The sequence below is a fragment of the Rhinoderma darwinii genome, chromosome 4 (assembly GCF_050947455.1).
Source record: "Rhinoderma darwinii isolate aRhiDar2 chromosome 4, aRhiDar2.hap1, whole genome shotgun sequence".
NCBI classification, from domain to species: domain Eukaryota; kingdom Metazoa; phylum Chordata; class Amphibia; order Anura; family Rhinodermatidae; genus Rhinoderma; species Rhinoderma darwinii.
The window spans coordinates 126,176,436-126,190,869 of NC_134690.1; the positions used below are offsets into that span (position 1 = coordinate 126,176,436).

General features: G+C 40.7%; 1 protein-coding gene across 2 annotated transcripts in view; it reads left to right on the forward strand.

Annotated features, from left to right (window-relative positions):
• MFSD1 (major facilitator superfamily domain containing 1) overlaps positions 1–14,434 on the forward strand; it is a 51,794-nt gene that overhangs the window by 26,545 nt on the left and 10,815 nt on the right. For both annotated transcript variants that reach the window (XM_075861553.1, XM_075861552.1), the window contains exons 8-15: positions 3,856–3,954; positions 4,266–4,377; positions 5,306–5,362; positions 5,458–5,614; positions 6,937–7,034; positions 7,158–7,270; positions 7,479–7,526; positions 9,701–9,761. In XM_075861553.1, coding sequence (XP_075717668.1) covers positions 3,856–3,954; positions 4,266–4,377; positions 5,306–5,362; positions 5,458–5,614; positions 6,937–7,034; positions 7,158–7,270; positions 7,479–7,526; positions 9,701–9,761 — 745 coding nt within the window. The remainder of the gene's footprint in view (positions 1–3,855; positions 3,955–4,265; positions 4,378–5,305; positions 5,363–5,457; positions 5,615–6,936; positions 7,035–7,157; positions 7,271–7,478; positions 7,527–9,700; positions 9,762–14,434) is intronic.

The following is a 14,434-nucleotide window of genomic DNA, read 5'->3' on the forward strand; positions in this document are numbered from 1 at the left end:
GACCAGGCTGTCAGAAGATACGCCAAATAATTCACAGCGGCGCAATCTGTTGGATAAATTTGGTGCATCTTGCTAGACATGTTAGTCACTATTCTTTTTCTTTTAGCACCTCTTGGTTAACTTAGTTTGACTGTTGTGTTTTGTTAGTTTTTTTTTTTTGTCTTTTTTTGCACCAAATTGTGGAGGTTTTTTTAGTGCATTTTAACTTACAATCCTGTTTTTGTTAGGCTATTCTTCCTTTTCGAGACACTTTTTTGATGTGTGTCTAGTGAGGAGCAAACCTCAATAGGACTATATCTTGATGCGACATTACCTGCCAGATATGTGGCACGTTTTAGTGATTTTTACGACCAGGTACATCCGCAATTAGTGTTGTCACAATACCAGAATTTTGACTTCGATACCGATACTTAGTGTAGTATTGCGATACTCTATACCAAAATGATACTTTGCCTACAATAATAATAAAAAAAAAGTTCTTACATTTTCTGATGTGAGGTACGTGGTGTGATGAATTTTGAACCTCCATGTGCCTCACGTTAACGGTAATTAAACCCATCATGTTTCTCAGTCATAATGGATAACAATGGGTTAATGTGTGAGGAACATGATGTGGATAATTAGTATTAATGTGAGGCACATGGAGGTTCAAAATTCATAATACCTCGTGCCTCACATTAATAAGTGATAGAAAGTAGTTTTTTATAACAGCGTAAACATGATTTACGCTATAAGTGTGTTATTATGGTCGCGATGATAACGAATATGTATATTTTATGTTTTGAGACTAGTAAAAAAAATTTTACCTTTTTTTATTTTATTTTTACTGATAGTACACAGGCAGTTGTTAGGACATACCTCAGTATGCCCTAACAGGAAATATGGTAAGACAAGTCTGGGGTCCTTCAATGGACCCTGGGCTGTCTGCCCATATATGGTATGTCCCTCGATCGCTTCACAGGGATTCAAAAGGGTGACGCGATCCAAAGGGTATCCCCCCGTTCCCACAGGTTCAAGTGACTATACAACAGGACAATATTGTCCAAACTCTTGGACTGTTGTTGTAATTGTTGAAAATATGCAGTAAAAAGTATTTGATTTAAAAAAAAAAAAAAAGAATGGTATCCCCCTTCTCATTTATCCCTTGAATGCCGCGGTCCGCTTTGATCACAGCATTCAGGAGAATAGCGGCGGAGATGAGAGGTTTCTCTGATCTCCGCCGTTAGTGCGGGGCTACGGCTGTGTAATACATCTATTGCCCTGCTCCTGACTATAAGGGTATGTTCACACGCAGAGTCAAAAACGTCTCAAAATACGGAGCTGTTTTCAAGGGAAAACCGTCCCTGATTTTCAGACTTTTTTTTTGAGCAACTCGCTCAAACGCCTCCATTACTTGTGAAAAGAGGTAGTGTGCACATACCCTTAGTGCGCACGGTCAGCATGAGATGATGCGGCCGGCGCTGCACTATTGAGCGGGAGCGCAGGCGCGGAAGACATCACATGGGGGTGTTTTTCAGTGTGCGGCCGCCATGTTCTGTCTTCAGTGCTCGTTCGTGCAGCACTCGTCGCATCACATCATGTTGACCGCACGTGTCAGGACTCAGGAGCGGGCAATGGCTGTATTACACAGCCGCAGCCCCGCACTAACTACATGCATGTATTACTATACTTGCGGTGTACTGTACCAGCGATCGAACGCTGTTTCAATCCCACTAGGGGGGCTAATTAGGCGTGTAAAAAAAGTTTTTAATGAAGTTATTAGTAGTGGAAAAAAATATTGAGTTAAAAAAACAAAAAACCTCCCATTTTTCTCTAAACTAACGTAAAAAATAAACAGATTTGGTGTTGTGATGTCCGTAAAAGTCCGATCTGTTACAATATACTATTCAACTCGCACGGTGAACGCGATAAAATACAAAAAAATGGAAAACCCCAAAATCGCAGTTTTTTTGGTCACATCAGCTCTAAGAAAATGTAATTAAAAAGTGATCAAAAAGTCCTATGTACCAATAAAAACTACAGCGCGTCCCGCAAAAAATAAGCCCTCGCACCACTCAATCCACGGCAAAATAAAAAAAGTTATGGCTCTCCGAATGTGGTGAAACAAAACAATTTTTTGTTTTTTAACAATGGTTTTTTTGTAGTAAAATATATATAAAAAACAATATACATTTGGTATCACCGTAATAGTATTGAGCCTCAGAATAAAGTTAAGTTGTTGTTTTTATGGCACGGTGAAAGCCATAAAAACTAAAACCCAAAAAACAATGTAGGAATCGCAGTGATTTACAATTTCAGCCCGCAAATCATATTTTTCAGTTTCCTAGTATGTTATATGGTACTTTAAATGGTGCCATTAGAAAACTACAATTCCTCCTGCAAAAAATAAGCCTTCACACCACTCTATTGATGGAAAAACAAAAAAAGTTATGGCTCTTGGAAGGAGGGGGGGGGGGGCGGAGTGATAAACAAAAATGAAAAATAACAAAATGGCTCAGTCCTTAAAGGGTTAAACATAATGATGGGGAGCTTGTTCTTGCCAAATGTCACGCTTGCATTTAAATAATACTTTTTAAATACAGAGAAACCTCCTCCGCTGACCACCCGAAGTTGCATAGAAAAATGGTCGTTTATGGGGGTGGTCCTCTCAAAGAAAAGAGTACACAGAATGCAGGTTAAATGGTGTAATGCAGTGAGCAAACATGTACAGCACACAAACAGCACTTTCATTCCTAGTCCGGCATGGCTCCCCCTCTCATTCCTAGTCCTCCAGCATGGCTCCCCCTCTCATTCCTAGTCCTCCAGCATGGCTCCCCCTCTCATTCCTAGTCCTCCAGCATGGCTCCCCCTCTCATTCCTAGTCCTCCAGCATGGCTCCCCCTCTCATTCCTAGTCCTCCAGCATGGCTCCCCCTCTCATTCCTAGTCCTCCAGCATGGCTCCCCCTCTCATTCCTAGTCCTCCAGCATGGCTCCCCCTCTCATTCCTAGTCCTCCAGCATGGCTCCCCCTCTCATTCCTAGTCCTCCAGCATGGCTCCCCCTCTCATTCCTAGTCCTCCAGCATGGCTCCCCCTCTCATTCCTAGTCCTCCAGCATGGCTCCCCCTCTCATTCCTAGTCCTCCAGCATGGCTCCCCCTCTCATTCCTAGTCTTCCAGCATGGCTCCCCCTCTCATTCCTAGTCCCCCCGGCATTGCTCACATTTCATTCCAAGCAAGTCTCCGCCTCCTGCTCTCTTCAGTCCAGTGATACGGCACGCAGCCACATCCAGATGATTTACAGCGCATGCAAGTCCAATTTGTGGTCTTTTCAAAGGGTTTCCCACTGAAAAATGACCTAAAAATGTGGTTTTCAGTTGGATTAGGGGGTGACCTGCTTTATACAGGGGCAGCTTCCATAGGCTTTAATGGTGGGGAAAATCGGTCACAGACAAATTCAGTCTGGATATAGGGGAGGGGGTTCTGCCCAAAGGCATGGGGTTTCACTGTGTACAGTTAGATTCCTTTAATGCAACATGAATGGGACTTCTGACCATCTGAGTTATTAGATGGTCATTTAAAAAATATGTTTGCTTGTAAGGGTAACTCAGAAAAATGGTGTAAAATGAAGCACTAGCACATAGCTTTTTTTTTATTTTTAATAAATCAAACTAGTAATTGGTTCTCTACTTGGTCTTCTGGTCTTGATAAATGCAAGGTTATCATAATTTCTGGATTATAATATTTCAGATTAGAGGAACTCCACTGTATTTAGAATTTGAAGAGTTTGTGAGTTGCTAGTTTATAATCCGCATAAACGTTCTATACATCGGGTATTTGTGATGTTAGGTCTCCTTAGGTTTTGTTTTTTGTTGCAGGTGCAGTAACATGCTTGTTTTCACTGACGTGCGCTCTAGTACTTGGCTATCTGGATAAGCGAGCAGAAAAAATACTCAACAAGGAACAAGGAAAAACTGGTAGGAACTCCATCCTTCTGTGTTAGAAATGTGTCCCCCCCCCCCCCCCTCCTCCATACACTTTACAGTAAAATGATGCAGTCTTAATAAACTTGGGAATTTCAGTAAAATTCCTTTTAACTGATATTGGAATTGTTAAAATAACTATTTTTTTGTTACGCTTAAGAGTGTGTAGTCGAGGCAAAACTGGGAAGCTAAATATAGCTGTGCTTTCCCTTTAAGTCCTAAAGAATAGAATTCAGCATTTAGAAGTTCATTTTATTTTCTTTTTTTTAATAATACTTTGTAAAGATGTTGTTCCTTTTTCCTAGGTGAAGTCATTAAACTGACTGATGTCAAGGACTTCTCTCTCAGCCTCTGGTTGATATTTTTAATATGTGTTTGCTACTATGTTGCTGTCTTCCCTTTCATTGGCCTTGGAAAGTAAGTATGCGTTATGTATTTGCTAGTTAGCATTGTACTTGATATTTATTAAAGTAAATGCACCAGAAAAGCATGCAAACTGTAACAAAACAATGGTACGAAAGATGTGCACTAAATGAAAAAAAAAAAATGTTACACTATTTTCATAGTTTTGCTGCTACTTAAAAAGTTCCTAACACTAAGGCTATGTTCACACTGAGTTTTTTTGACGTGGAAACCGCGCCGCAAAACTTGTCAAAAACGGCCTGAAAATGCCTCCCATTGATTTCAATGGGAAGCGGAGGCGTCTTTTTCCTGCGAGCGGTAAAACCGTCTCGCGGGAGAAAGAAGGGACATGCCCTATCTTCGGGCGTTTACGCCTCTGACCTCGCTTTGACATCAATGGGAGGCAGAGAAAGCGTATTTCGTGGCGTTTTATGCCAGCGACGCTCAAAAGCCGCGGGCAAAAAACGCAGCGAAAATCGGCGTGCAGGGAGAGGAAAATCTGCCTCAAACTTCCAAACTGAATTTTGAGGCAGAATTTCCACCTGCAAAAAACTCTGTGTCAACATAGCCTAACATGGCAAAAGGGGATGTAGCTAATGCAATTTTTTAAAGTGTAGCTAAACATTTGACAAACTTCTGACATGTCATAGTGACATGTCAGAAGTTTGGATTGGTGGGGGTCCGAGCACTGAGACCCCCACCAATCGCTAGAACGAAGCAGCTGAAGTGCTCGTGTGAGCGCTCAGCCGTTTCGTGTCTGTTTTGACTTTTTCCGGAAATCCGATGTATCGGACTACGGGCTCATAGACTTTCTATTGAGTCCGTACACCGATACCTTCATTATGACATGTCAGAAGTTTGTTGAACGTTCAGCTACACTTTAAAATTAGAACATAGTCTATTTTACTTTATTAATTTGGCCCATCATGTTTTTATTCCCTAGGGTTTTCTTCATTGAAAAATTTAAGTTTTCACCTCTCCAAGCAGGAGCCATCAACAGGTATGCCTATGCTTTACATATAGGGCTGTGTGCAGTATAGAAACTGTGCTTTGCTTCTCACTAGTTTTCATGTCCGACATTATTTTATGTTCTAGTGTGGTGTATATTATCTCTGCACCTCTCTCACCTATATTTGGTTTCATGGTTGACCGAGTCGGGAAGAACATAATTTGGGTTATGTGTGCTGTGGTGACTACTCTTGCTGCTCATCTCATGTTGGCCTTTACTTTGTGGAATCCTTGGATTGCCATGGTAAGTATAGACAGAACTCCCTTTAAGAAAACCCCACTTTTTTAGATTTTTACTAATATTGTTTTAGTAATCCTAACTCTCTTTTTCACACTCTTCACCGAGTGTCCGCTTTCCCTAATATGTGGCTTTGGTTATATTTTTTTAACAATCTAATATAACAATCTGTAACTTAAGCTAGCAACGCACTAGAGATTTTTGATGGCCGAAAAGCCTGATTTTAGATTGGATAACTGGCATCTCTCCGCTCCTTTTCATGACATGAACAAGTGTGACAGATGCCAACTGAAGACCAATATCTGTAGAAAAGTTGATGTGCGGTCTTGTATTTTTTTTTTCGGTTGCTTTTTGTGGTGCATTTTTTGGAAAGCCTTCCATTCCAAATGATAGATTTGCATCCCATCAATAGAAGCACGGACCAAGACAGAGATTGATTGCCGATTTGTCATTTTAACTTATGGTATTGTCATCCAGAACAACAACCTTCACACCAGCTATGAACAAAAAGTTGTTTTAGAAATCGGCCCTCTGAAATCCTTTACGAATGGCCAGTTTTAGGCCTCTTTTGTGAGCCCTGATCATTTGTTTGTTTGCTTGGGTAATGACACAATCCGATTCAACTGTGTCCACTTTGCAGCGTACAACAGTTTATGTATTTAACAATAGGGAAACTGAGCGTGAACACATTACAGTGTAACTAAACGTTCGATCAACTTTTTATTTTCTAGCAGCATGTGTAATATAAATATATTTTGTAATATAATTTATTAATGAATTTGGGCTCCTTTTTGTGTTGTGTTTTAAATGGCCACTTTGACACCTTTTTACTACATTTTATTTCTTGTATTTCTCCTGCTGCTAGCAGTAATCCGTACACCGTTTGACTCTATCGGTGTACGGATTCTGCTGCCTGTGAGTACGGGTGGGTGGTGGCCCCATCCTGACGTCAGATGTGCACGCCCCCATCGTGACGTCAGGAAGGTCTCTCTGCCTCTATACACTACCTGCAGCAGCAGAGCGCATGGAAGTGACTGTGATGAGCTGTATGCTGCAATGTGATTGGTTGATGTGAGCAAAAAGGGCAGTTTTTTTGGCAGACCATTTTGGTAAATGGGGCCCATTGTATTTAGACAAATTTTTAAGCCAAAACTTTGACAGCGAAATCCCGTTTTATATGACCTTTAAAAATGCACACATTATTGATGCTTCATTCATAAAATCTGTGGCTGCTACTGTAACCCCTGTCCTACCTGAAGCTGCTTATAAATGGCTGCTGTCCGTATGGATAGTCTCTCAGTAATATTGGCTTCTCTTTCTTTCAACAGAGTTTTTTAGGCGTCTCCTATTCTCTTCTGGCTTGTGCATTGTGGCCTATGGTGGCCTTTGTGGTGCCTGAGCATCAGCTGGGCACTGCGTATGGATTGTAAGTTGACACTCACTTGTAAATATCTGCAATACTGTCACACATTAGAAGTGAAATAACTGCATTAATGAGAATGTCTTTTAATCTGTTCTGACATCACTTCTTTGCTTATTCCCATTGCAGCATGCAGTCCATCCAGAATCTGGGTCTTGCCATTATTGCCATTCTTGCTGGTGTCATACTGGATTCCCGAGGATATCTATTTTTGGAAGTCTTCTTTAGTGCCTGCGTTTGCAGTGAGGATTTTATTAAATCTATTACATAATATTAAATGTCCTATCAAATCCTGAAAATTCAGGCTTCAGAATATCCCACTTCATTCACAAAGGACATTTGTTCTCGTGATCGGTGGGGGTCCCAGCGGTAGGATTGGTAGATTTGATACTGTAGATTGATAAAGCAATTTCTCTCTTCTTTTATGGTTTTGTCCTTTTCTTTTTGCAGTGGCCATTATAGCGGCTGTCATGCTGTATTTTGTGAACAGCCTTAGAGGTAAGTAGGCTTCAAAACTATGATAGTCTGTTCTAGGTGACTTTCCTACTAGAGGGGCAAAATATGCCACTCCATCCTTTTGGGTTTTCTGTACTGTTACCTAAGGCCTCATGCACACGACCGTAGCCATGTGCACGGCTGTGATTTCCGGGTTGGCCGGCCACGGAGCGTCAGCTGCGAGCTGCCCGCAAATCGCGGGCCGTGCACATGGCCGCGACCATTATTTTCAAGGAGCCCGGACCGCAGAACACGGCCGTAATAAGACTTGCCAGTTCTTTCTACGTGCGGGCTCCTGGGCCATGCACGGACCATGAAAACCACGGTCGTGTGCATGGCCCCATAGGAATGAATGGGGCCGCAATTCGCCTGTGGATTTTCGGGGGAATTGCGGCCGCAAAAGCACGTTTGTGTGCATGAGGCCTAACTGTAGTAAGACAGACTTTTTTTCTTTAAATGTGGTTTTGCAGTGTCCCAGGGCCACTCTTAACCCCCATCTCTAGTGCTGCCCTATTCCTGCCATCTATGTTTCATTTGGAATGCTACATTAAAAATCTGATTACTTTACATTCAGTACAGCAGTTGGTTTCCCGTGGATTCAGTCGTAGACACTTTTGACCTGCACCGCTATAGCCCAGTGTGAATTCATCTTAATTAAACCTAGAAACGAACCAATTGGGACATATCCCTGAAAGAAATATTGTACTCAATATGAAAAGTACAAAAAATATCTTTATTAAATATAATGACAAAATAACACAATAATAGGAAAAGAGGAATGATACAACATATACGGAGACATAAACAGCAGGGTCAGATGTACAAGACCATGACCGACAGAATCAACCGTCCACTAATGACCTTAAACACGCTCAAATGATAATAAATAACACACAAGCCCAGGGGTGTATAATGTGACATATGGCACAATATTGCTGGCAAAAGATATCAGTGTACAGAGATAATAACCTATACACAGACAGAACCTACACGATATATGATAGCATATAGTAAAAGCAATGTGCATGTGGCAATCTACATGTAATAATGCATCAAAGCCAGAACGATAAATACAGGGTGCATCTGAATAGATATGCATCCAATGGAACGTGCAATGCTGGCACAAGAAACAATGCAGATACCAATGTATATCAGAAGGTGTAATAGAACATGCAATGCTGGCACAGGAAACAATGCAGATACTAATGTATATCAGAGGTGTAGCAGCTCAGATAGCAAAAAAAGAGATAACTGCCATAGCTAGACCAGATGAACACATACCCTGAGACATGTTGAGGAGCGTGAGGGGTCAGAAGAGCTGGATGGGTGAACAGACGCCTCGACGCGCGTTTCGCCCGATAGACCGTCTTCGTCAGGAGGCTCAACATGTCTCAGGGTATGTGTTCATCTGGTCTAGCTATGGCAGTTATCTCTTTTTTTGCTATCTGAGCTGCTACACCTCTGATATACATTAGTATCTGCATTGTTTCCTGTGCCAGCATTGCATGTTCTATTACACCTTCTGATATACATTGGTATCTGCATTGTTTCCTGTGCCAGCATTGCACGTTCCATTGGATGCATATCTATTCAGATGCACCCTGTATTTATCGTTCTGGCTTTGATGCATTATTACATGTAGATTGCCACATGCACATTGCTTTTTCTATATGCTATCATATATCGTGTAGGTTCTGTCTGTGTATAGGTTATTATCTCTGTACACTGGTATTTTTTTGCTAGCAATATTGTGCCATATGTCACATTATACACCCCTGGGCTTGTGTGTTATTTATTATCATCTGAGCGTGTTTAAGGTCATTAGTGGACGGTTGATTCTGTCGGTCATGGTCTTGTACATCTGACCCTGCTGTTTATGTCTCCGTATATGTTGTATCATTCCTCTTTTCCTATTATTGTGTTATTTTGTCATTATATTTAATAAAGATATTTTTTGTACTTTTCATATTGAGTACAATATTTCTTTCAGGGATATGTCCCAATTGGTTCGTTTCTAGGTTTAATTGTTATAGGGGACCCCATCACATGCCATTCAGTTGGTGTGAGGTTTTTGGTTAGGTTGTCTTGAATTAATCTTAATGACAGATTGGATCTACAAATGTCTTCCGCTATTGTTGCCATCAGGTGTAAATTCCTAAACCTCATCTTCATCCTAGGTGGAGACCTTAATCTGTCTTCATGGGAAAGGGAAAAACTGCAGAAACAAGCTGCTATTGAGTGAGTACTGACCTATGAATGGTTTTTATTTTTTACAGTATGATTTTAAGAAGACCTCCAATGTTGCACTCTGAATAGAACCTCCATTGTATAATGAAAAGTAACACAATATTCTAATATACTTTGTGTATCGATTTCTGTTGCTGCTTTTTCTCTGCTTCATTCATTCAATGGGAACCTTGACTTATTTCCTATGGCTGGAAATGTGTCCTGGTCAGGTGATGCTTTACCTGAGCGAGCCCTGATGACTACCGGGATGATCGAATGACCAGGACAGATTGTCATCTGGAAGTAAATTCTAATGGTACCCATTGGTTTCAAGGCGAGATCTAGAAAACTGCGAGGAATTGATACACAAAATATAGTCCAGAATTTGTAACGTATCATTATGCAGCAATTAAGCTTTATTGGCTGAAACCGGAACCCCTTTAAGATCTAATTTATTGACGCTGACACTCACACCATGGTTTGAAAGCCGATACCAGTGTCATAGGGATCTGGCCTGGTTGCATTTAGATTGGTTTTTCCAAAATTGTACAACCCTTTAACGTTTTGTGTGATTGTCTCTGCCATTGTTGCTTGCTGCTGTAGTCTGTAGGCGACTGGCACTCCTATTAATGCTTCATAACTTCGCTGCCACTGCTTTGCTCTTGTTATAGTACTGGCTTTCTTAAAAATAGTATTTTATAGCTAAATAAAATAGTGGTAGTTCGATCTTACTGTTTAAATTGCTACATTGTAGAGTTTTACCGAAGCAGAAACTACAATGTATTGGTTTCTGCTCCCTTGTACTAATTTATTGTAATGTGCTGCACGTTATATAGATATTATACCGCGTGCTCCCACTGTTGAAAGCGGTCATTGAAAACCACTCCCAACCTAAATACTGTGGTGTTGAAGGCTACCATTCAAGTATATAAATGGAATCGCTATTAAAACACCACAAATACAAACCCGGCTACACATGGCTTTCCCCATTATTCTGAAAATAGGTACCCTGACACGGCATAGCGCCAATTTCAAACCTTACCTAAGCTGAGTAGGCAGAGAGATGTTTTTTTTTTTTTTGTTTTTTTTTTCTTCGAGATCCCACCAAGCTGGTTCCATTGATGTCTATGTGGCAGCCGGGTTAGTTTTTACCCGTCTGATCCTTTTGTATGCCGCAGTGATAAGCGGCATCAATGGTGCCCTGTAGTTTCCCCCCACACGTACAAATATCATGCGTGGTCTGCAGGAGACAATGGGGAAGCAAAGTTCTTAGTTGGGCAGAAGTCCTGTCTAGTTTAGAAGATGATTTGAATTTGCTACTTTGCAGAATGTTTTCTCAAAATATTTCAAATGTCCGCGGTTTCCAGCTGTGAACTATAATACAGGAGTCTCAGGAAACCTACAAGATAACGAAGACAATATATTTACTAAGTTACTTGATTGTATTGATGTTGATGTTGAATAATTCCGTATGTAAAATGATGTTCCAAAGCGAACATTCTTAGGCCTCGTTCACATCTACATTGGAGTCTCCATTAGAGGCCAGCGTCGTAGATTCGGCTGACAATACCGGTAACAATAGGGCAGCATGCAAGACTGGGACTTATCGGTCACATGAGGGCGCTATTGCAATACTAGTTGTATATTGAGACATAGCTCTCCCCCAAATTTGCACCGGTTTCACTCCATCTGTCTCTGTCCATGTCCCTTTCTGTCTCTATTTATATTGTGTATGAATCTAAAGATTTTATAGGAAAGTAAGGTAGGCTTTTGCAAACTCAATTTCTGTGTTCTTTAGTTGTGAAGCTTTTGAGCATAAGGCCCTGTTCACTCAGTAGTTTGCAGGCAGAAAAAAAATCTGCCTGGAAATTCCTTCAGGCAGCATATTTTGACCTGCCTGCAATTTTTTGCCGGCAAACCCCCCCCCCCCCCCCCCCGTTTTTTCTGCCTCACATTGATTTCAATGGGTGGAACCGTGGCAAGAATGAACATGCTGCTTTTTTTCCCACCCAAACTGGTAAACCCGCCACAGAAAAAAAAACGCTGATTCCTATACGGTGTCCGCGTCTATCAGCGCCATAAAAAACTCAATGTGAACTGGGCCTTACTGTAGTTGTGTGCTAGTCATGAATTGTAACTTTAGAACGCTTTGCCAGTCTCTTAGCAGCTAATATGATTTAATCTGTGGTGCATTTTTGTGCTTTGCTTGTTTCTTTGCATATTGGGTGTGACTTTACTAAACTTCTCTTCTGTTTATTTTACTATAGCATTAATGCTCTTGTATGGTTTTCTTGGTTACTGTGCATTTTTTGTTCTTCAAAACCGTGTAAAGGGTTGTCTGGTTTGGACCGTCCTCTTTCAGATTGTGGGTTCTGCTGTGACCAGCTGGTTGTGAAAGCCCCGTGTTCAGAAGTCCGTTGTTAAGAAACCACCTTGTTTCCCTGCAGTGCCCATTGAGATCAATGCATCAATTGGATGCCTGCACTCCTAACTAAAAACTGTTATGTGACTTCGGGGTGACAGGTCCCTACATGCGCTTTTACACAGGCCAATTATAGGGCAAAGCAGTGTTCATATGAATATGCGTTCCCGATCGTTGCCCTGTGTAAACAGGGCAATGATCAGCCGGTGAACGAGCTCGTTCATCGGCTGGTCGTATAATTCATGCAGCATGAAATCTAGTCCTCGGCAGCACATCTCCCTGTGTAAACATGGAGGTGTGCTGCCGACGTTAGAAATGTATGGGGATGAGCAATCGTAGTAACGATCGCTCGTCCCCTTGCCTTGGTTTAATTGAAATGCCCATGTAAACCATTGAAAGATTATTTTTTTTTTAATAAAAAGATCAATCTGTGTATTTTGTGTAACTTTGTATTTCCTTTTTATTGAAAATTATTTTAACTTTTTGAGATACAGCTGCTCTGTCACCTATATACAGAGCAGCTGTATTTTACGCTAAATCCTGTACCCGTCAGGTCCACGGGACTGACTGATTCTTGTCTCGGACATGCAGGACCCACTGACATTGAATCAGTCAGTGCCGTTGACCTGACTGATTCAGGTCTTAGCGCACGATACAGCTGCTCTGTATACAGGATACAAAGCAGCTGTATCTCAAAGTAAAAATAATTTTTAATAAAAACGAATTATAAAGTTGCACAAAACACACTGACTGACCTTTTTATTATAAAAATAAATAGCTTTCAAAGGTTTACATAGCCTTTCACCCATAGTGTAAAACTGCCCATATGTTATAAGTTAGAGCAGTAGTCATAGTTGGGTAATTGTTTGTTTTACTTCCAGAGATATTTGCATTTTTCTATTTTATTGCTGTAGCCATTTTTGCAACAGTGACAATTGGAAGCTCGGCCATATTGGTTGCTCTATTGTAATTTTGTCAGTATGTGCAAGACGTAACCAAGTGAGAGTTTGACCAAGAAGCTAATTGACAACCATTATAGCTGCACTTCCTGTTGTCACCAAAAAGGGCGCTGTAGCAATACAAAAAAATGCTAATATCTATCAAATAATCATAATTTCCAAACTGCTTATCTAGCTTCTTATTTCCCAATATACTGTGTACTTTTTTGCACTCTGTATGGAAATTATTATTAGGACAGCTTTAGAAGATCCCACGTGCTATGTGCAAAATTTAATCTGCATCAAAAAACACTTTATTAAAATGTAACATGGGTTTTTAAGGTGTCATTTTGTACATGCTTTTTTTTTCCTGGCGTATTTTTGAAGTCCTATAGTGAAGTCTATGGGAAAAACGACGCCATACCCAGAGCATGCTGTGTTTGTGATGGGAAAAGCGCACCACTGACCACAAAATTGCCTCAAAAATGCCTCCGATGAAAACGCAGTGCAGACAAAAAGTAAGGCTGGGTGCACACCACGTATTTGGCGTATGGTTGAGGGATAAATTTGTTAGAGCATACTGAGAAAAAAAATAGCTGCTGGAACAGTTTGATCCTGTTGCCATTGACTGACCATGTAAAATAAAGAGACAGTATAGGCCTATCTCCTACATAATCTGATCGGTGCTGTAATGTAGTTAACAAGTGGTTTTTGTTTTTGTTTTGTTTTAAAACGATAATTTTTTAGCAAGTTTACATTTATGCTAATTAGTTTCTTAATGGTCAAAAGTTAAAAAACGCCCAGTTGTCTAAGTGGGTGTTGAACAGAGGAGTGTATGACACTGACCAATCAGTGACCAATCAGCGTCATACACTTCTCTCCATTCATGTTAAATTGGTCGAAAGTAAAAGCACGCCCAGTTGTCTATTAAGAAACTAATTAGCATAAATCTAAAATTGCTCATAACTTGCTCAAAAATGACCGTTTTTCAAAATAAAAACCATTGTTCTCTACATTACAGCGCCAATCAGATTATGTAGGAGATAGGGCACTTATAATCTGGTGACAGAGACTCTTTAAGTACTTTCGTACTTAGCAGTTGTGCCAGGCTCTGTTCTCAACACGTTCAGCAAATGTACTGAGAGATACTACCGGTGAATACTCCAAATGGCTCCATAGACCTGACGGATGCCAGGACACCTGGGCAGAGGTGTATAGAATTTTTGTTTTTTACTGTATAGGAAATCCTAGTCAGCTGTACTTTCATTTATAGTCTGCCATCGCACCAAAAAGTATACGGAGGGCGAAAATTTTTCTTTTTATAA